The sequence below is a fragment of the Psittacula echo genome, assembly GCF_963264785.1.
Source record: "Psittacula echo genome assembly, chromosome: 26".
NCBI classification, from domain to species: Eukaryota; Metazoa; Chordata; class Aves; order Psittaciformes; family Psittacidae; genus Psittacula; species Psittacula echo.
In genome coordinates this window covers 1,459,195-1,480,417 of record NC_137761.1, presented here as the reverse complement: position 1 = coordinate 1,480,417, position 21,223 = coordinate 1,459,195, and the positions used below count along the sequence as shown (strand labels likewise).

At 59.9% G+C, this 21,223-nt stretch overlaps 1 protein-coding gene across 1 annotated transcript; it reads right to left on the bottom strand.

Annotated features, from left to right (window-relative positions):
* Window positions 1-47: 47 nt before the first annotated feature.
* Window positions 48-20,880, bottom strand: ZNF687 (zinc finger protein 687). Its single transcript, XM_080635129.1, has 9 exons — window positions 20,631-20,880; window positions 7,463-9,729; window positions 5,390-5,568; window positions 4,742-4,918; window positions 4,089-4,251; window positions 3,542-3,838; window positions 3,090-3,202; window positions 2,665-2,806; window positions 48-2,160 (listed from the first exon to the last, which is right to left on the bottom strand). Exons 1-9 carry the CDS (start codon window positions 20,803-20,805, stop codon window positions 1,687-1,689), a joined length of 3,987 nt encoding a protein of 1,328 aa, XP_080491255.1. The 5' UTR covers window positions 20,806-20,880; the 3' UTR covers window positions 48-1,686.
* Between the last annotated feature and the right edge of the window lie 343 nt (window positions 20,881-21,223).

Genomic DNA, 21,223 nt, shown 5'->3' with positions numbered 1-21,223 from the left:
AAGTCGCTCCAAAGGCACTGAAGTGCTTGAAAAACCAGGGTTACAAAGCGATTTGTTTCGTTTCCTGCCTCTAAAACTCATAGAAACTTTAGGTTCTTCTCTATTATTACACAGCATTTACATGGTCACAGCCCCACACGATGCACTTGGGGGGGGGGGGGGAGCCTGGCGCAGGGGCTGTGGGAGCTGATTTTAGGGTTATTCCTCCCCCCAGTGTGTGCCATGAACTGAATCCACCTGAACCGGGGGGGGGGCACCCCCTGCACATCAAACAGAGAGGAAAAGAAAGAAAAAGCAAGAACCCCCCCCCAAAACCCCGAGTTTCCTCCCCTAAGGGATGAAACCAACACAAACCCCAACCCCAACCCCAGCTCACAGCAGCGGGGGGGTGGTTTTGTGTCACCTTCAGTGTGGTTACACAGCGTCAGGGGGCACGCACAAGGAGAGGAGCCCGAGGGGAAGAGACTGAACCCGAACCCGTTACTCACATGAACACCCCAAGCGCAGGCGCTGAACGAACAGAACAAGGAGGAAGGGTCTTTGCCAGTAGTTTCTATGGGGGGGGGGGAAGCCCCATGCGGGAGGGATCCCCCCATCCCCGGTGCCACTGTTCCCAGTGCAAAGGAGGGGGTGAGGCTGCTCCATGCTCCGGAGCGGTGCCCCTGGAGAAGCCCCCCCCCAGGCCCCACTGTTTCAGTCTGGGATGGGGTTTGGCAGCGCCTCTCCCCCTCTGCAGCGGCCGGCACCGATCCTGCTCACGGCGTGGGGAAGTCCCCGCAGGCTGCACTCGGCGCAGCTCCATGGGGAGGGGATGCTGCTGCCATGGGGCTCATCCTGCCCAGAGCCCCTTCTCTTGGCTTCTGCTTCCCTGCTGCCAAAGGGAAGGTGCAGGCAGGGGCTGTCCCGCGGCACGAAGCGATGAGCGGCTGAAGTCAGTGCAAGCGATGGTGAAGAGGGAACCTCGTGCTCGTGGCAGGTGAACGGAGCCAAGGAGGGGCCGGACTCGGCTTCTCGCCACTGCCCAGCTCCAGCAAAACGGAAAACAAGCAACATTCAGAAGGGAAAGGAAACAGAAACCGAACCCAACCAACCAAAACCCAAAGGAAACCAAAAGAAAAGGTGGATTTTGCTGTGCCAAGTTCCCAGCGCAGCCGTCTCTGTCCTGCGATGGAGAGGTCTCCCCTGGTCCCCAGGTCCTACGCGGACACGGCCTCAACCAGGCTCCGCTTCCACCATGGCACAACCCAGACAGGGCTGAAGAGAGCCCCACAGTGTAGAGGACAGCATCGCTCAGGTGTGCAAACAGGGTGGGAGGCGGCTTCTCCCTTCCCCATCCCTGCGGAAGGAAGGTGCTGTCCCTCCCATGAGACAGAGCCAGAGACCCTCTGAGCAGGGCCACGCATCCAGGCTCTGCCTCTCATCTCCTGCAGAGTCAATCCCTGCCTTCCCCTGGCTCCTGCCCACAAACCGGGGGGGCCTGGGGGATGCAGCTGGGTGCCCCGAGCCGGGCTCTCTTGTGCGAGCCAGGTTCTTCTCTTCACAGCTCTTTCATCCAGCCCCATGCTGAAACGCTGCCCAGGAGCAGGGAGAGAGGGAGGGAGGCAGAGCCCAGGCAGGCCCCGGCAGCCCCGGTCCCAAAGAGCTCTGTGCTCATTATATACACGTCCCATGGCCGCTGGCAGGGCCCTAGTTCTCGGGGCTCGCGTTCTGCCGGGCCCGGATGAAGGCCATGCCGTGGGTGCGGAAATGGGTCTTGAGGTTGAGCTGGCTGTCGAAGCAGCGGCCGCACACCTTGCAGGAGAGCTTCCCATCGCCCGTGTGCGGGGCTCCTCCTTCCAGCGGGCTCCGGGGCCCCGGCTCCTCCAGCTCGCCCGCTCCCTTCTTCTTCTTGTGGGTGATGAAGCGGTGGCGGTTGAGGGAGACCTGGGAGGTGAAGCAGAGCCCGCACTCGCGGCACTGGTGGGAGCTCTCGTCAGTCCGGTGCTGGGGGATGTGCTCCTGGAAGTCGGTCGAGCTGCTGGCCACGTACCCGCACTTGCGGCACCGGAACGGGGCCTTGCGGTCACCCTTGGAGGTTTTGGAGGGAGGGGTGGTGCTGTCGGGCTCCTCGCTGCAGGAGTCGCCTTCGTCCGAGGACAGCTTCCGCTTCCGACCGGACGCCTGCGGGAAGGGGTCACGTAAGCTTTAACGGGGGCCCGATTCGAGCAGCTCCTGCTCGGGGACTTCCCATGGGTATTTGCTTGGGTAAAAGCCAAAGGGGTCCTGGCCCCCCCCCGGGAGCTGTGCCCCTGCCCGTTCCCAAGGGGCTCCCACAGCAGCCTTGGACTTGCCCCTCGCACCAGGGCAGCCTGGGCAGCTCCTGAGCAAGCCTGAAGCCAGCAGAGATGTTGCTGCGTTCCCTGCCTGCAGACAGCGGGAGGCCGAGCTGCCGGCCAAGCTCAGCCCCTGCCGCGCTGGCAGGGACAGGCAGGAGCTAAGCTGTGCTCAGCCGTGCAGGCGCTGGGCTTCGCCGTGGGAGGGAGCTGCCAGCCCCAAGCACTGCAGGACACTGGAGGCAAGCGGGAACCAGGATCAGGGCTCGCAGAGATGCCTCCCCCCCGCTCAAAACCTCCATAAGGCCCCAGCCCTCTGCAAACACCCCACGAGACCACAGGGAGCTCGTACCTGCATGGTGCCGGTCCCTATCCGGGCAATGACAACCTCCTGGCTCTTGGCCTGGTCGGTCACCTTGATCCCGTGTCGTACCTGGATGTGCTTCTCCAGGATGAGCCGGCTGCTGAAGGTCCTTTTGCCCTCTGTGCAGTACCTGCAGGGCCAGAGCAAGGCGGCAATGAAGTGATGCTCTGCAGGGAGGAGCCAAGCCCCAGGCCTGCTCCAGCACAACTGGGTAGTCACCAAGGCCTGGCTCCCCTGGGAGAGCCAGCTCTGGCATCTGGACCCCCAGCACTAAGTCTGCTCAACCCCCACCATGCTTCAACCATCCGCAGCTCTATGCTCCCCAGCCCGGCTTGAGCGGGGAACACCAAATCCATCCCTCTTAAACCAGACCCCTCCTCTCAGGCAGGGGCAAGAGGCGGCCGCGCGGGTACCGGCAGGGGTAGACGCGCTTGATCCCCTCGTGATTCACTCGCACGTGTCTCCGGAGACTGGGAGCGGAGCAGAAGGAGCGCTCGCAGAGGTGGCACGGGAACTTCTTCACCGACTGCAAGAAACAAAGAGGCAGGTGGGTCCAGCACAGGGGCCCGGAGCAGAGCTCCCACTGGAGGAGCCAGATGTGGGAACTTGGTGCTGCCTCCTGTTCCCATTCCCCTTGCCCATCCCAACGCTGCACATCTGGATAACCAGGATCTGGGCTCTGCTCCCCAAAACTCAGCCCTGACTGCGTTTGCACTGGGGTAACGGTCACACTGGGACAGAGCAGGCTCCCAGGCCAGCATGGAACCCAGCGGTCCTGCCGCGCTGCTCTGTGCTGTCAGCATCCCCTGCCCACATTCCCAAGGGCTCAGCAAAGCCGGAAGCAGAGCCCAGGCGTTCTCCTCACCTTGCCATGGTCCTTCTTCATGTGGGAGACGTACTCATCGCGCTCCGGGAACCAGGAGTGGCAGACGCCGCACGTCCACCCGCTGCCTTTGGACTTGGTGACCGTCTTGCGCTGGAAGCGGCTCCGCTTGGTCTTGCGCAGCTCCGGGGAGCTGGGGGGCTCATCCTCCTCCGTGGAGGATGACGACGACTCCGAGATCTTGGACACAGGGGTTTCAAGAGGCTCCTGCTTCGGTGTCAGCAGGATGGCCGCCTTCTTTGCCAAGTCTTCCTTGGGCTTCTGGGGCTGGTGAGTGTTCTGGAAAGCAAAGGGCTCGGCAGCCATTTGGGGCTGGGATTTCCTCCCCCCAGCACTGCAGTGGAAGGAGCACCAGCCCCCAGCCAGGCCCCAGCCAGCATGGACGGGCTCATCTCAGGCTTGGGGGGACAAAGGAACCAGATGTCAGGGTCCTGCTGCATCAGTAAGGCACTGAGGGTCCTAACCCAGCCCCAGCTGCCCCTGGTGAAGGAGAGCCCTCATCTGACAGCACCAGGGGGTTGTCCATTACCTTAAGGTGCTCCAGCATGGTGCGCTTCTGGGCGAAGAGCAGCGGGCAGTCCGGGCACTTGAAGACGCTGACCCGCTGGTTAAGGAGGTGCTGGTCAAAGTGGGAGGAGAGCAGGGGCTTGTGGGTGAAGACCGTGTCGCACATCGCACACTTATAAATCATTCTGTGGGAGGAGAAACCACTGCTGGCACAGCCCAGGCTCGCAGGCGGAGGAGCAAGAGGGCTGAAAGCAGCCCTGGGAGCAGCCTGACCCACAGCAAGGGATGGGAAAGTGGAAAGCAGACAGATGCAGCTCCCCCATTCTGGTGCTGAGCTCTTCCCCAATGTCTCACCCACCCAGGATGCTCCCACTTCTTGTAACCATAGAATCCTTTAGGTTAGAAAACATCGAATCCAACCACGAACCCAGCACTGCCACTAAACCCATGTCTCTAAGTGCCACATCCACCCATCCTTTAAATGCTTCCAGGGAGGGTGCCTCAGGCGCTTTCCTGGGAGCCCTGTTCCAGGGCTTGACAGCCCTGTTGGTGATGGCATTTTACCTAATACCCAATCTAAACCTCCCCTGGTGCAACCTGAGGGCAGCTCCCCTCATCCTAGGGCTTGTCAGGAGCGATCCCTTGTTGGGATGTCAGCTCACAGGGAACACTTACTTGGATTGCTGGTTGCCGAAGCCAGGGTGCTGCGTGTAGACGTGCGCGTGGGCGCTGGGGGCTGACTTGAACGCCATGGGGCAGATGGGGCACTTGTGGAACACCTCGCAGTGGGAGGTCTGGATGTGGGACTTGATGGAGTTGACCCCACCGAAGACCACGGCGCAGCTGGGGCACCTGCAGGGAGGAGGAGCCAAGCTGCAGAGGCTGGCACACACCAAGGGCTAACTGCAAAGAGACACGGGAGCAGCAGGGCCCACGCCTGCTCCCTGGCCAAGCCTAGGACTTGGGATGAGGCCCTGCCCCAAAGGACAGCAGAATCCAAACCAGTTCTGGGCTCTGGGAAAATCCCAGTTAGGAGCAACCAGTGCTGGTGGGTGCAGGGCTCAGGCAGCTCATCACAAGGAGCAGGGAGAGACTGTGGGGACCTAATGCTGCCAGCCAGGAGATGAAACAGTGGCCAGGAGGTCCCAGGATGAGGGAGATTCCCCCCGTGTTAAAGGGGTGCGAGACAGAGAAGGGGTAAAGCGAAAGGTTCACCCTCAGCCTTGCACCCAGCACCAGTGGGGAAAAGGGAAGTGGACGCTCCCCATCTTCAACATGGAAACCACTGCAGGCTCGGGGCTGTTCCCGTGGCCGTGGCCCTACCTGTAACCCACTCTGCGGGAGAAGTGCAGGCAGGCGTCCTTCAGGTGCGCTTCGAAGTTGGCCAGCAGGAAGTTCCCCCCGCACTCGGGGCAGACGTGGGGCGGGCGGTTCTTGTGGATGCGCTGGTGGGCGTTGAAGCTGCAGCGATTGGACATGATCATGGGACACGTGGTGCACACCTGGGCAGAGAAGAGCATCCGGAGGGTCACAAGGCACTGCCCATGGGTACAAAGGGGTTTTCCCTGCGGGCGGTGGGGGTAACACCCTGCAACACCCAAAGCAGCCCCAAGCCGTACGCTGCCGCGGGGGAGAGATGCTGGGACACTGCAGGGCACATTTTAGGAGATGCTTTGCTCTCCTACTATTCCTGATAGCATTCCCAATACTTTGCTCCGACATTTTAGGAGATACTTTGCTTGCAGCAGCTTGCTGGGTACTTGCTGAGGGTGTTTCACAACCCTTTGCATCACAGATGGGTCCCACATACAGCATGTGCCAAGGGTTAGACAGGGACTCAGCAAGGGAGTTTCACCAGAGGGAGCTGGGCTGCATTCAAACCAGCTGCCAAAACCAGTCTCAAACTGCTTTCAACCCTGCGCCAGGATACGGCCATGGGGATGACAACAGGAGAAGCTGGCAAGGACTTGAGGAAATGGGCTTCCAATAGGAGCTGCCCTGAGAGAGGAGATAACCAGCACAGAGGTGGGGCAAGGAAGGAGAGGAGCAGCCCCAGCCATGCACAGCAGGCTCTCTCCTTGGGCTCCCCTCGCTGCTGGTACAAGGCCAGGGTCCAGAGCACTGCCAAGAGAGATCCAAAGGTGAATGTGGCAGCAAAGCAACAAGAGGGAACAAGAACCCAGCCAGGGAACAGCAGCTAAAGACAGGCTGGGAGACGGAGCAGGATCGGGGGGGACATCAGGAAAGGAGAGGGAATGAAAGGTGGCAGGTGAGGATTATAGAGATTTATGGCTTCAGCCACCCCAATCCCTCCCTGTGCTGAGGAAGCCTCTGGGTCTTTTGGCTTGTTGGAAAAGGAAGTAAACCCTGGGTTTAGTCAGTGTTGGTGTAGGAAGGAGTCCATCTGCTGGGCACAGGGACAAAGCTGCTCTGGCTAAGGGAAGGCTGGGAGCAGGTTTTGCCCTGACAGCAACTCCACATTGCATTTCCAAGCTCAAGTGCTCCCCCGAATGCTCCATCAGCTCCAAGGCTACGAGAGGGAACGGGAGGAAGAAATCCTGCCCTGTTAAAGGCAAGTTCCTTGGGACAATTACACGAGCACGTGAACCTCAGGGCTCCTGATGACCTTCAAACAGAAAGCAGCCCTCCTCTGGAGCAGGGCACTAATACCTGCATTTGAACAGCGCCATGGCTACAGCAGCAACCTCAACAGGGTTACCAGGGAACAGCAAATTCCTTCTGTGCAAACAAAGCCAAGGGGGCTGAGCCTCTCTGGACAAAGGGAGAGGTGAAGACACAGGGAGGACAGTGCTCCTCTCTGGACCTGTTTTCCCTCCTTGTCTTTTAAAGGTCATCCCTTGGCACTATTAATCCTCTGTATTTGCTGGATGCTGCCTGCCCCAACAAACCAGGATGTGTTGGCAGCAGCAGGAAGCACCCAGGACCTCAAGGTTGACTCTGAAATAGGGGGAAAAAGCCTCAGCACACCCCTTCCTGCTTTCTCCAGACTCCATTTGTGCTTCGAGCCATCGAAAGAGGAAGCAGCATCCACTGCTCTAACATGGCTCTGTGCGGATGGCTCTGTCCTGCACTGGGGGCCAGACCGCAGGGCACCAGCACTCAGGGACCTGCTCATCCCTCCCTGCTGCACACAGGCTACTGTACCCACAGGGCAGCTCTACTGCCTGCTGACAGCCGAGGTCAGCCTCCCTTCCCTTCACCCAGTGCCTCCTGGGCACATGCTCCCGGGTTTTCCTTCCTGCATGAGTTTTACACGGAGAGGAATCGGGGCTGCACAGGCAGGGGCTGCCTGCATCACATCTGGCGTCCTCCACTTCTGCCCCACATCCCTGGGGATGGGTTGCTGTGGGTCTCGCTGCTCTGCCACCTACGTACCGTGCTGCTGCTCGTCCCCGTGGTCACTGCCTGCTGGAAATGCGCGGCCAGCCCGGCTTTGTCTTTGCATTGCTCTTTGCACTCCAGGCACCTGAAGCAGCTGTAGTTGGTCTGCTCCGAGCTGTTGCTCAGAGGCAGGATGGGGAGGTCCTGAGCCCCGTTGGCGGTGGCCAAGGCATCCTGAGCCACACCAGTCACTTTGCTAGCAGGGAAGGAGGTCACGGAGACCAGGGGGGTGATGTCCGGCTGCCCGATCATTTGATCCAAAGCAATGGGCCTCATAACCAGATGGGAGCACTGCATCACCAGGCCCTTGTCCTTGTGCTCGCGGGCGTGCAGCAGCAAACTGCACTTGTTGAAGAAGACGAGGCGCTTGGTGCAGTGGTTGCAGGTCACCTCGATGCGCATGCTGCGCCGGTCGTAGTGGCGAGCCAAGCTCTTCTCCAGGGCGAAGGCGTCCCCGCACTCCAGGCAGCGGTACCCAAAGGGAGGCAGCGCGAGGCTCGCATCGGCCGGAGGGTTCAGGTTGGGTTTGTACGTTGGCAACAGGTTTTTACTGTTGAGGATCTTGTTAAAGGCTTCCACAAGGCTGGACTGGCTCCTGGAAATGACCGTGCCTGCAATGGTAGGGGAAGGCTTCTGCGGCTGCACCATCACCACCGTGGTGCCGTTGACCTTCTGGTTGGCCGTGGTGGTGATGGTGCTGGTCTGCGTCACGGTGCTGACATTGGTCCTGGTGTCGGCTTTGGGCAGGGCCTGCGGCACCAGGTTGATGATGTTCTTGGCCACAGCCTTACCCGTCTTTGCAGGCAGCACCATGGATTTCTGCTGAGCCACGCTGGCGGCGATCAGCATGGCGCTGCTGGCATTCTGGATGGTGGAGACAGGCAGGACAGTCCCTTTGAGCTTGGTGCCATTGCCAAGCTGAACACTGACGATTTTTGGCCCCTCGGTGCTTTTCAAGGGGCTGGAGAGCTCCATTTTGTCCTTGGACACCTCCAGCACGATCCCTTCCTCTTTGTCTGCCGATACTGAGAAGCTGGCACCCTCCAGAGAGGTCTCTTGAGAGCTGTGCTCAGGTGGCCCCTTGGTGGAGCCGGGCTCGGAATCTGATGAGACCCTGGTCACAGTGCGGGTGATACTGCCACAAGATGTTTTGATGGTTTTAATCCGCACCTTCAGGGGCCGTGAGGAATTGGAGGAGGGGGAATCATTGTTGTTGTCTTCTTCCTCCTCCTCTTCCTCAGCACTGGACATGCTCTGCGGACTTCCCATGGACTTGTCCAGAACTTCGTGCTCTTCCTTGAGGGCAATGCTGTCCAGGTGCTTTGGAGACGTGGGGAGCCTGGGGCTTTGTACCACTGGGGAGGAAGGCTTGAAGAACGGCTCCCGGGGGCTGGCGGGCGAGTGCTTCACTTCAGGAAGGTTGCTGGTGCTGCTGTCCAGGTTTGGGTCAGAGCCAGGCCAGGACGTGATGGGAGAATCATCCGTGGAGTAGCGCACGGTGACTGATTTCAGGTGCTCCAAGGGGCTGTCCCCCAGGGCTGCGGCCAAACCCTTTGGGCTGGCTTCGCGGCCCCCCTCCTCCGAGTCAGACTCCTCCTTCTTGATGCAGGAGATGGCAGGAGGGGACCTGCTGGCACCCCCAGCCTGGCCGGTTTCAAAGGACTGCGGGAAAGCCGGTGGCAGGGTCTCCGTGTTCTCTCCCATGGGCTCTTTGCAGTCCAGGGACAGGGTGGGAGATGGGGAGAGGGAGGGCACAGCGAGGGACTTCTCTTTCGCCTTGCACTCCCGGGGTCTGTCAATCAGGTTGGCAGCGTTGTCTTCATTGGGATCGGGGCTAAAATGGGAGAAGATATCCAGGGGCTTGGGGCCTTTTTCCTTCACCCAACACTCCCCATTGGAAGAGGCTACAGCTTCCACAGACCTGGAGGTGGGGGACCTGGGCATCTCGGTGGCCCCAAAGCCATTCTGCAGCAAGCGGGAGCCGATGACGTGCCCATCTTTGCTGCGCCCATCCAGGGCATCGAGCTGCTCGGGGCAGACCGTGTTCTTCACGATCACGCTGACAGCAGTGATGTCTGTGTGGGGCAGGACGTGGTCAGGGGGTCCCGGCTCCCCAGGGACTTGCTTGATGTGAGCATCAGCTTCCTCATGGCCAGAATGGATGGCCTCGTTCGTGTCGATGTCAGGAATATCAAAAGCTGCCAGCAGGTCATCAAAATCCGGAGTTTTCATGTCACCCATGGTGAGGAATAGAGCAGAGTCTGCAACAAGACAAGGAGAGGAGCATGAGCACCGTGACCCGAAGCCAGCAGAGACACGGATGAGAACTTGCTGCTCCTGAGCCCCACGCTAAGCACAAAACCCCTTTGCTGCCTTCCCCCCGAACCCAGGCTCGAGCCCCTCAGGCAAATCTCTTCGCTTCTCGGCCTTTCTCGCTTTGTCTCTGTGCAATGCTTTGATTCCCAGCCAGGGCGGCAGAAAAGCTACAAGGATCCCAGCACCCTGCAAGAGACGTCCAGGACCACGGGATGCAGCCCGGCAAGGAGCTCTGCGGCACAGGATGAGCAGCCTGCAGCAAAGCAGCAGCTGGAGAGAGCTCAGGAAAGCTGCACTGGGAGCAAACTCTTCCTCCCTGTCAGAGGCACCCACCATGACGCAGGAACCGTCCTTCCCCGCTGCAGCAAGGCCGTTCCAAGGCCACCCCCGCTCACAAGGAAAGGGTCCAGACAGTAACAAGGAGACTCAGATAAGAGCCCTCAAACACGTGGGCTGTGGAGCAAAGGATGGAGGAACAGGGCAGGCTGAGAGACACAGCAACAGGTCTGGAAACATGGCTGCGGCACAGACAAAGGGAATAATGTTCCCCCTGTTGCTGCAGGCTGGGTAAGAAATCCCAGGATTAAGCTGCGGGCAGGGCATGTGGCTTAGACAGCAGAAAGGCTCTGATTTACAAGGATAACCAGGCAAAGGAGGCAGGAGGACAGGGGACGCCCTGGGAGCAGCTGGACGCGGCTGTCCACGGAGCAGACCCGCTCCCCACGCGTAGGAAGCCCACCTGTACCCTGCACAGCCACGATCAGGCTTAGAATCATAGAACAGTTAGGGCTGGAAAGGACCTTAAGATCATCCAGTTCCAACCCCCCTGCCATGGGCAGGGACACCTCACACTAAACCGTGGCACCCAAGGCTCTGTCCAACCTGGCCTTGAACACCTGCAACACAAGCACCTGGTGACAAAGCAGCGTGGAGGCCAAATCGTTCAGAACCAGCCTTGGCACTGCCCTCGCAGGTCTTTTGGGCTTCTTTTGTACCTGGCAAACCCCCTCGCATGCCCAATTGAGCTGGTCTCAGGCTCAGCAGGGCTGTACAGACCCTGCTGGCTCGGGGAGAAGGCTTAGCCCAGCTTTATTTTGAACTCTCACCGTAGGTCACCCCACGGGGATGCCTCTGGGTGCAGCGCAGGGTCTGTGGGACCCTGAGCAGAGGTGCCCCACAGCGACCCTGACACTGAAAATGCCCGGGGGTGACTTTGTACCCACATCGCTCCTGCCCAAGGGTCTGCCCAGCCCCACACCCTGTGGACAGCACCGGGGCCGGAGCTGCACGGGGGGGGTGGCTGCTGGCACTTCAGCCTGCACTGAAGCCCAAGAGGAAGCTGGCACAGAAAGGACAAGATGGGGCAGGCAGTTCTTGCCTGTAAAAGCACGCGGGATTTGACATCAGAACAAAGCACGGGGAGACAAGCAAAGGCTGACCTCCGAGCACCACCAGGTTCAGGTTTCTGCCCTTCAGAAGAGCAGGAGCAAGAGGCTTTGGCTGCTGCCCTCCCCAGCACCGCAAGGGCAATAAAACCCCACCAGCTTTGGAGAAACAAGCAGGAGGAAGCGGAGATTCCACGTGCCAGGCCTGGCTCCTCAGTGGGAGCAGCGGGTCCCAGCCACGGGGGACAGGAGGGGACCGCTCAGTTCGGGCAGAAGAGGCCAAACGCAGGGACGGACACAGGGCCCATGGCAAGCAGTTGCTATATTTAAAAGGTGCTTTTCCTGTTTCCCTTCCTGACCCTGCAGCGCTGCACCAAAGCCACCTCCCAAAGCCTGGCCCTGCAAGAGACTTAAGGTGGGTTTCGCCTCCTGCACTCATGCGTGCAGTAATCCTGGGGCCATGTCCTGCCCGCTGTGCCCAAAGCCAGCGGGAATGGCCCTGCTCCAGCACCACGTGATGGCCTGGATTAGCTCCGGAGGCACCAAGGGAAGGCTGTGACAAAGCCTGTCCCAGCGCTGAGCACAGGCCTTGAGCCAGCGCCCGCCCTCAGCACCAAAGAGCCCTGGGTCAAGACAAGGCCCTGCCGTGGGTACCTGCAGCAGAGGGGGTGATGAGGAGCAGCTCCGCCGGCCTCCCGTCTCCTCCCGGCACAGTTCTAGAGCTGATCCCCTGCTAAACAGCTCCTTTTGTGCAGAGGCATCACCGGTGGGAACAAGTGTTTGCAATGAGCCGAACCAGCGCCGGGGGCACGCAAGCTGCTCCTGGTGCAGGCCCTGCAGGGGGGAGGACGGGGCCCATTCCCCCAGCACCAAGCTCGCAGCACCTGGCACAGCTTTTCTCCATGTCAGGGCCTCCTCTGGCTCTCCAAACGCTCCATGGCAGGTGGAGAGGAGGAAGGAAAAGCAACCGGTAGCCCCGCTCTCACAACGCTCATCTGTGCTCTTCCCCTCTCCCCAGGGGCTGGGGACTTGTCTAAGGATGTGCAATGGGAGCAGAGCACAGAGGCTGCAGCGCTGCTGCCTGGATACCGTGGGGAAGAGATTGTGTAAGATGAACGCGCAGCTTCCCCTCCTTTTGGGACTAGAAACGTAGTTTGGATGAGTTTTGCCTAACCCGGGACAAGCAGCAATGGCTTTGCAGGAGAAAACCACTTCAGAACGCGTGGGGCTTGTTTAGATGGGTTAATTCCAGTTTCTTGCTGCACCGCACACAGGGATGCTCCAAAAAGGCAGAAAGGAGCATTTCCTGCCAGCAGCCAGGCAGAGCTCGTGAAAGCCATGTTCCAAGTGCCACAGGACAGTGACATTTTACCAGCCAGACTGAGGGAAGGCCAAAAAGCACCCAAGATTTCAGAGATGAAAGGATTTTAAGAGATATTATTAATCTGACAGCAAGCTACTGAGGAACCGCACAGGACTGCTGGCTCAGAAGACACAGGCTGCGCTGCTGTCAATCGAATGCTGAACCTGCAAGAGGACTTTATCTCCCCATCTCCAACAGCATTTCCCTCTTGAGTGAGATCCGGGAGGTGGGTACCAGCTCACGCTTGGGACAAAGCCGGGGCTTAGCCCCTGGTCCCTGTGGGGAAGCTGAGGCACAGGGTGATGTGAATGCCCTGCACCCAGCCCAGGACCCTCTCCCACCGCATCAGGCCTCAATCTGTCACCTAACTAGGGTTAGTTTCGCTAATACAAAAGATGGAAGAGGCTGAACCCAGCTCTGGATGAGGTCGGAATGGAAACACAGGTTAGCATTAAGAACACCTCTTGCACATCAGAAATCTTCATTTAATTCCACATCCATGGATCCAAAATTAAAACCTGCGGATCCACGGACATGGAATCAGATCTCCCACAACCCCTTTTCTCCTCCTCATCAGGGAGGAAGTATTACCTCCTGCTTTTGGGAATGAAGGAAGCAGGCACAGACAAGAAGCACCGTGGGCAGCAAAGCCCATGCCAGGCCCCAGCACCCCCATGTCCGCAGCCAGGATGGGGTTTCCGCAGCAGCAGCCACTGCTCGTGCCCATCCCTGCACTTGTCCCGTGCTCCTCCACCCGTCCCATGCAGCGGTTACACCTCAAGCGATGCACAAAGTCCCCTTCCCCTCGCCCCAGTGACACAGCCCTGCTCCCACTCCCGTCCACTTGCTCCCTAACGCAGTCCAAACCCACGCAGCCCATTCCAAACCGCAGACACCGAACCCCTGCCAGAGCATGAGATTCCTCCCTTCTGCCTCATCTCTTGAGAACTTGCTTATCTGGTGAGCCTTTATCAGCAGGATTCACAAGCGCCGTTGCAGGGAGGCAGCTGCTGTGCCAGGGACCCGAGCCCGGTACTGACCTGATGGGAAGGAGCTTCTGGATGGAGCGGAGAGGCAGGAAAAGAGGGGAAAAAAGAGGGGGAAGGGACAGGGCATGGTCTCGGGTTTCACGTGTAGGAGAGGGGGAAATGACAGAAAGGCAGGCTGGTTCAACAAGCACCAGCAACACGTCCTGCTCCCAGCACACACCACGGGGTCAGGGCTGAGCAGGGACCGCGGCGCTGGGAGGGGAGGCTTGGGGCAGGGATAAAGAGAGGAAGAAATGCAGGAACCCCCCAGCACCCCCGGTGCCCCCGCAGCGGGCACAGCGGTGCTCAGGCAGCTCTGCAGGCAGGGATGTGACCCCCCCAGTGCAGAGCCTGAGGCTGGAGCGGCCCCCCTGCCTCTGCCATGTGCCGGCACCGGCATCCAGACCCTCTGGACACAGGCAGGACAGGGTGCGGGACACAGGACTGCAGCATTGGCATCCTCCCCTCTGCTTGAAACCCAAAGCAAAGCCCTCGCTATTCCCGAAAAGGCTCTTCCCAGCCCTTGCCAGGGAGCTCTGGGGCAGAGAAGGGTTCCTGTTTGCTGAAGCTGCAGCCTCTGAGGTCCCCTGAGCCCGGTCAGGGGAAAAGGGAGCAAGAAAACCTCTGCTTCCCCACTTCTTCCCCCCAAGGACGCTGTGGACCTTTGCAATGCATCAATAACCACTCAGGAGAGAGGGTAAAGAGAGAAAGCATCATCTGATGGGGGAGTGCAGACCATCATTCCAGCTCATCCTAGGGATGGAGTAAGGCAAAAGGTGTAGTCTTCAGTTTTAGGATTCTTCAAGGTCTCAAAAAGAAGGAAAGCTCAAACCAGAAGCATCCAGAGGCCTGAACTGACTGCTCCCCCCTTTCTTCACCTTCAGAGGGCCACTGAAGCTTCAACAGCTTGGTTAGAATCAGGCATTGAGGGGATAAGCTCAGGACAAAGCAAGGCAGCGTCTGGGGAGTTTCATAAGCCATCATCTCCATGCCAAATCCCCCAAGCTCCTCCTGCTCCCCGGGAAATACCCACTGGAGCCCTGAGCTTCCTGGCTTTGGGAGCTCAGGTTCCCCTTTTCCAGCAGGGAAGCTGCTGCCTGTGGCCCGATGTCCACTGAGACCTAAGGAAAACCCCTCTGTGAGGCGTGGGGCTCAAAGCCCACACAGCAGAGACCCACAGGAGATCTAAAGACCCCTTAACCCCAGCTCAGAAACCCAGAGTTGACCGAAGGCACCCAAGAGTGTGAGCAGCAGAGCAGGACCGGGTGCTCCAGGCCCATCCATGTCAGCTGCATCAGCTGGATCGGGAGAGGTGCAAACCCATTCCTTGCTCAGGAGCAAACTTTGGCCTCATTTCCTGCCTCCTCCAGCTGTGTCCCAGGGTTATTGCTCACCAGCAGCATTGTTTTCTCCCCGATCCCCAGCTCTGTGGATTTACTGTGCACACAGGGCAGGGACGCTTGCTCCAGGCTTTCCAAAAGAGAGCTCGCACCTCCTGCCCCAGCCCAAACGAGGACAGCATCACCCAGAGGGAACAGTTTTAGCACACACTCCAAGGGGAAACGAAGCTGGGGGCTTGAGCACAGACAGCAAAGAGCAAAACGCAGCTGGGACAACATCCAGGCCCTGGGTACCTCTGGGGACAAAGTCTGCACCGAGCGAGCAACACCCTGGTGCTCAGTGTGTGGCAGCCTCCCCTCTGAGGCTTCTCCCCCGCTGTGCTGCAGGGAAGGGCTCATCTGCTTTCAAGGCACAGCCACGTCCTTGAGCAAGGGACTGTGCACACTGCGGGGGGTAAAGGGGTGCTTTGGGACACCCGAAGTGGCTTTCACAGCACCCCTGTGCACTCCCAGCCACAAAGCCTGGAGCCCAAAGCTGCCGTGGCTGCAGGATTTAAGGGAAAGAGGAGAGACAACAATGACGTGATGCTGGCAGAGGCTGCTCCAGCGCTTCAGGCTATGTTTTGCCTGTCATTTATTGGATGCGGACACGTTTGGATACCCACAATAAGAGCTGCTGTGGGCGACAAGCTGATTACCTGCCTCAGCAAGGCCGGTCTGTACAGAGCAGCCCATGGCCGTGCTTCCTGGCATGGCCCATCTCAAGGCCAAGGGGACAAAAGGGGTGGTGCATATCTCAGCATGCCTGGATACATATCCCCAGCAGCTGTTAGGGAGATGGGAAAGAATGGCCCAGCAGTATTGGTTCTGAGGGAAGCAGCAGGGCACAGGCTCTGCCCGGACAGCCAATGCCCACAGCCCACGGGCTGGCTGTTCGCTTCTGACCTCTTCTCTCCAGTCCCTCCAGCCACACAAATCCAGCTCCAGCTGGAATCAAACACTCCCTCGCACTGGCTCTGCTCGCAGACACTCTCCTCATGGCCTGTTCCTCCGCCTTCCCTGAGCTCAGGCCTTAGCTGCTCTGTCCCTCCCGGATCAGGGTGGTCTCCCGGGTGGTTGCGGTGGGGTTCCCTGCAGCACAAGAGGAGGTTGCATGGTGGATGCTCAGTGCTCGCACCAAGCCTGGCCATCGGCTCCCTGGCAGATGGGGACAGAACGGTCACGTTAAGGTGCTCCAAGAGTTTTAATTACTCATTTCCCACTGCTTTTGAGGAGGCAAACTCGCCAAAACTGACCAGGAAAACTCCACTGCATTGCCCCAAGTGGAGCTGGTGCCCTGCTGCAGCTATGCCTTTGGAAAGGGGTCTCTCTGTCCTTCCTTCTCCCTTTCTCTTTTTCTTCTCTTCTAGCACAGGAAAGGGCTCTCTGGGGGTACCAGGTTGACAAATAACTCCCTTGCCAGGGCCCGGACGGGCCATTTGAAACCCTCAGCATTGTTTTCCCTGCTCCAGGCGGCAGCAGGGGATTAAACCTCCAGCCATTATGCGCATGTTTTGTGCTCCATTGTGCTGCCCTCAGCCGTCCCTCTGCATTACCATCTAAACAGGTCACACTTGCAGCCCGCAGCCCGGTCCAGGCAGCCCCCACCGCAGCAGCTCGGCCGGGGCCTCCTTCCTCCCTGCTGTGGCTTCCTCGCCGTGAGCCCCCGGCCTTGCGCTGGAGCCGCAGAGCTGGGCGAGCTGCAGGTCAGGCTGGAGCCGAGGGCCCCGGCCATCCCATAGCCTGCGGTTCTGCAATGCCTGTGCCCCCCAGGAGTGCGGTAACTGCGGGACCCCTTCCCGAAGGGCACGGGCAGACCCTTCCCAGCCTTGTTTGGGAACAAGCACATCCATGCTCACTGCTGAGTGCTGCAGAGAAGCCCCAGCACCCAGAGCCACAAACGCCTTGGCTGGAGGCAGCAGCACCGTGGCCAGGACATCACTTAAATCCCCTTCCTGGCTCCATTTCCTAGGGGAGAGCAAGCGGGCAGGGGCTGGGGATGCTGTGAGACGCAAAGCACACACTTTGCCTGCTGCACTGAAATGATCCCAAACACAACGAGCCCCAGATCTGGAGCCAAGGCCGCCCTTGTGCCTGGCCTGGCCCACACAGAGACCTTGGGATAAAACCCATAGGAGAGGGAGCAAAGAGCAGCAAAATCCTACTCCAGACCAACAGCCAAGGCCAGCGACTGCACCGATGAGGGTTTCTTTGCGTGGTTTCGGTCAGGCAGCATCTATTTCTAGACATAACTGATCTGAGCTGTAGCTGTGCAAAAGGGCTCGGGAGCCTCAGCCCAACCACTGTGAACAAGGTGCCTGTGCTCCTCCACAGCCAACATAGCCCAGCCCCAAAGCTGAGGGACAAGCACCCATGTGCCCAGCAGCCCTGGTTCTCCTGTTGAAACGCTGCCTCCTTCCTATTTCACACCCCCCCAATTGACCCCGCTTTAGTAAGGAACAAAATATCCTCCCCATCACCCCCCAATGCATCCCTTGGCGTCTGCCACTGCCTCCAGTTCCAAGGAGGATGGAGGCTGTTACTTGCTGGTGGATGGGTGCCAGCATCCCTTGGGGTTAGCACTGTGCTCCTTTCAAGCATCTCCACATGCTCTGGGCAGAGGCTGGAGCTCCTCACACAGAGCTGGGTGAGATGGGCCTGGCTTAGTGCAGGCAAGGAAACAACCTTCTGGCCGCCTGCAGTCTGAAGATGCTGGTTGCAAAGAGGTTTTTTAGGCCAGATTTGTGGTTGCTGTCATTGCAGTAGTACACAAACGTGCTCTCTCTGCTCTGCACACTTGCTCTGTTTCTCTAAGGGGACTTCTTGGGGATTCCTCCCTGCTGCTTGGCTCACAGGAATAAAACCACCCCGTACCTCCCTCTGACGCATCACCGGGAAGGAGAAACAGGGAAGAACAACATTTACAGTGCAATAAACAGCCAGGGCTGGTGTCAGACCCAGAGCTGGTGAGCATCCCCCACTGAAACTGCTCCAGCTCATTTCTTGTCTCGCAGTAGGCTTTGTGACAGCAACCGAATCCTTAGAAGCCAAGAGTGGCATCCAAAATCAGCTGTGAAGGAGGGGAGGAGGAGACGGTCTCTCACCACCACGCAGCAGCTTCCCCCCGCCGGGATGCAAGCAGCCACCTCACCCATGGCACTGAATTCAGGCACGAAGGCTGCTTCAGCAGGGAAGGGAGCAGGGAACTCGGCTCTTCCCCAGCCCCACCGAGGAGCCCGGTGCGAGCTCAGCTGCTCCGCAGGGACAGCGTGCTCATTCCTATACATTTCATGGAATTAAGTCTCTCCCATCTGCTCCCTTCTGGAGATACCAAAGCAAACAAATGGTGGACGAGATCCAGAAATCCCAACAATTTGGCTGGCCTGAAAAATGGAGTCTTTAAACACTGGCAGCATCTCTGTAGCCACGATCAGCACAGAGCAGCCTCAGTGTCAAGGTGGGGAGGCTGCTGTCCCCAGATCTACCAGTACGACCAGGACCCACACATGGGCAAGGACTTGGTGTCCTAGGCACACATTCCATAGCAGAACAACCAGGATCTCCCCACGTGCCCAGCCTCACCCGGGATCATTTCCACACCATTAGGAGCAGTTCCCAGTTCTCCCCATCCCAGTGTTCTGTGTTACTGCATTACACTGGGGTTTCCAACGTCAAGTTTCTGACCTCAGCTGGGACACCTCGTTTATCCCAGAGGTATAAAGAGCGGATTTGCCAGCGGGATGCCAAAGGAAGGGAACAGAGCTCCCTGTACCACGGCGGCGCCTGCTCGCCATCGGTGTGCGCTGCTCCGAGTACCCGCATGCGTGCTTAGGTACTTGATGGTACAAAGCGGAGCCAGGAGAATAAACCCAGGAAAGCAGAGACAAACACGAGTCCCGCGGGATGAGGAGAGCTTTGGGTGCTATGGAGACGACCCTGAGCCACCTCCACACTGGCACCACCTCTCCAGCAGCTGGAGCCTTGCATTTCCGCAGCTCCCACTGCTTCACAGCAGTGCCTATGGGGAGCCGGGTGGCCCCTTGCACAAACAGGGTTAACACCAGCTCACCTCTTGCTGCTGCTCAGGGAAAACTCGGGGTCGGCAAGGCTCTGGGAAGCAACTCGGCCAGGCCTCCCTCCTCTGCTAATCCCAGCACAGCCACATGTGGGTGACGCAGTTTTTTTCCTCCTCAGGCACTAAAAATACATCCTTTGAGGCAGCTGCTGCACAAACAAGGCTCAATCCCGGGCACACCGCTCAAAACCTGGGCACGGAGACTGCCAGCCGTCGCCCTCTCTTTGCATTAAGCTGATTGCAGAAGGCAATCACAGCCCGCGAGGGCCGCCCGGTCCCCGATGAGATGCAGACACCAGCAGCGAGGGAGTAAGGAACTTTACACGGGCAAGAAACCGGGGCTCTGTGGCTGCACTCCCTGCCTGTGCCCTTCTCCTCCTCCTCCCCTGGAGAGCCCCCAGCCAGGGCCACGGCGCAGCCAGAGCCCCCCAAACCTCATCTGACCCCTGGGAAAGCGACAGCCAGAACCTGCCGTGAACTTTTCCCTATTAATCCCCAGTTGCTTCCCTGCAGGAATTCAGGGCGGATCCAATCGCGGTCCAGGCCCGTGCCTTTCTCCTGTACCTGGAACCACACCAGGCCCTCCTAGAGAGCTTCCCGATCCCTCCCAGCCACCCCCGAAGAGGCAGAGAGCAGCTCCAGGACCTGACAACAACCCAGGCTGCACCAGGATCCTCTCCACGCCTCCCCTGTTCTCTTTCTCCACCAAACCTAAGGCAAGAGGGAGATTCCCTCCTCTCTAAGTCATTTGGGATCCACTGCACTGCTCTTCCCAGGACCCTGGGGTGCGATAAGAGACCTACACGCCCCGTTCTCAAACACCATCCTCAGGCCAGCAGTGCCTAAAGAAACCAGAGAGCATCCAACCCAGCACAAAGCTGCTTATCCACAGCATAATATCCACTCCCCAGAAACCGGAAGCGCAGGAAAATCCCCCGGGGAACCGGGGGCCCCAAAACAAGGCACAACCGTGTTTGCAAGGGAAGAAGAATGGGGGGGACCCCTGTGAGCCCCTCACCGTGAGCCTCAACTCAGCCTCCCCCGGCGCGGGGAGGAGGAAGGAGCTCAGTGGAAGGCAACAACAGTCCCAAAGCCCAGAGCTGGGACCAGGCCCCGCAGGCCTCTGGGCACACACAAGGCCCCAGGCTGCAGAGGTCTCATCCTGCCCCTCACTATAGGGGCCATGACCAGGGCTGCCCCTACCATGAAACCCCCCAGGCCTGGGGGCCGGGATGCGCTCAGCCCCCCCCCCGGTATTCCCAAAGGGAACAGCCGGGCTGCTCCGCTCCCGCCGAATCCCACGGGGAGAGTGGGGACGCGGGGCAGCTCCTCCCCGAGCCCGGCAGGGCCGCGGGTGACCGTGACCGGGCCCGCAGGGGTACGGGAACGACCGTGACCCCACCCCGCGGCCCGCAGGGGAGGGGCCGCCGCTACCGCCGCCCCGCCCGTCCGCAACGGGAGCGGAGCGGGGCCGTCACCTCCCGCCATGGCTGACCGGGCCCACCCCGCCCGCCTCTGACCGGGGCTCCCCGGGACACAACCCCCGGGGCCTGGAGCCGCCCTCCCCGCTCCTCCCGCGGCCGAGCGAGCCCCGGGGGTCCCCGCGGGCCCGGTACCTGCAGATGCGGGCGGGGGGCGGCCGGATCCCGCCCAGGCCCCTCCGCGGCGGCCGCTTCTCCTCAGCCACTTCCTGCTTGGCTCGCGCCCCCCGCCCTCGGCCGCTCGCGAGCCTCGCTCCCGCCCCTCGCCGCGCCATTGGCGGAGCCGCCCGCCGCTCGCCGCAGCGCGCATCCGGATTGGCCGCCGCCGCTGTCGCTCCCGGGGGGTCGCGGCTGCTCGCACTCGCCGTTGGCGGAGCGGGAGGCAACTCCGCGGCTGGAGCCCGCCCCCCGCGGGCAGCGCTCATTGGGCAGCGCGGCCGCCATTCAAAGCGCGGCCCCCGCCCGCCCCGCTTCCTATTGGATGTTGGCTCTTGCTCGCCCTCGTGACACCCTCGCCGCTCACTGGCTGGAGGATTTGTTCATCAATACAGCCCGCCCCCTCCGGCTTCTCATTGGCCAGCTGCGGAGGCGCTCCAAGCAGCTATTGGCCACAAGGAACGTCCGCCAGGGCGTGTCCCACCTGTTGCTTTCCTATTGGACCAGAGAGCTGCCGCTCAACGCCAGGGCCCGCCCCTCCGCCATCCCCATTGGTCACAACTACTCAGCGA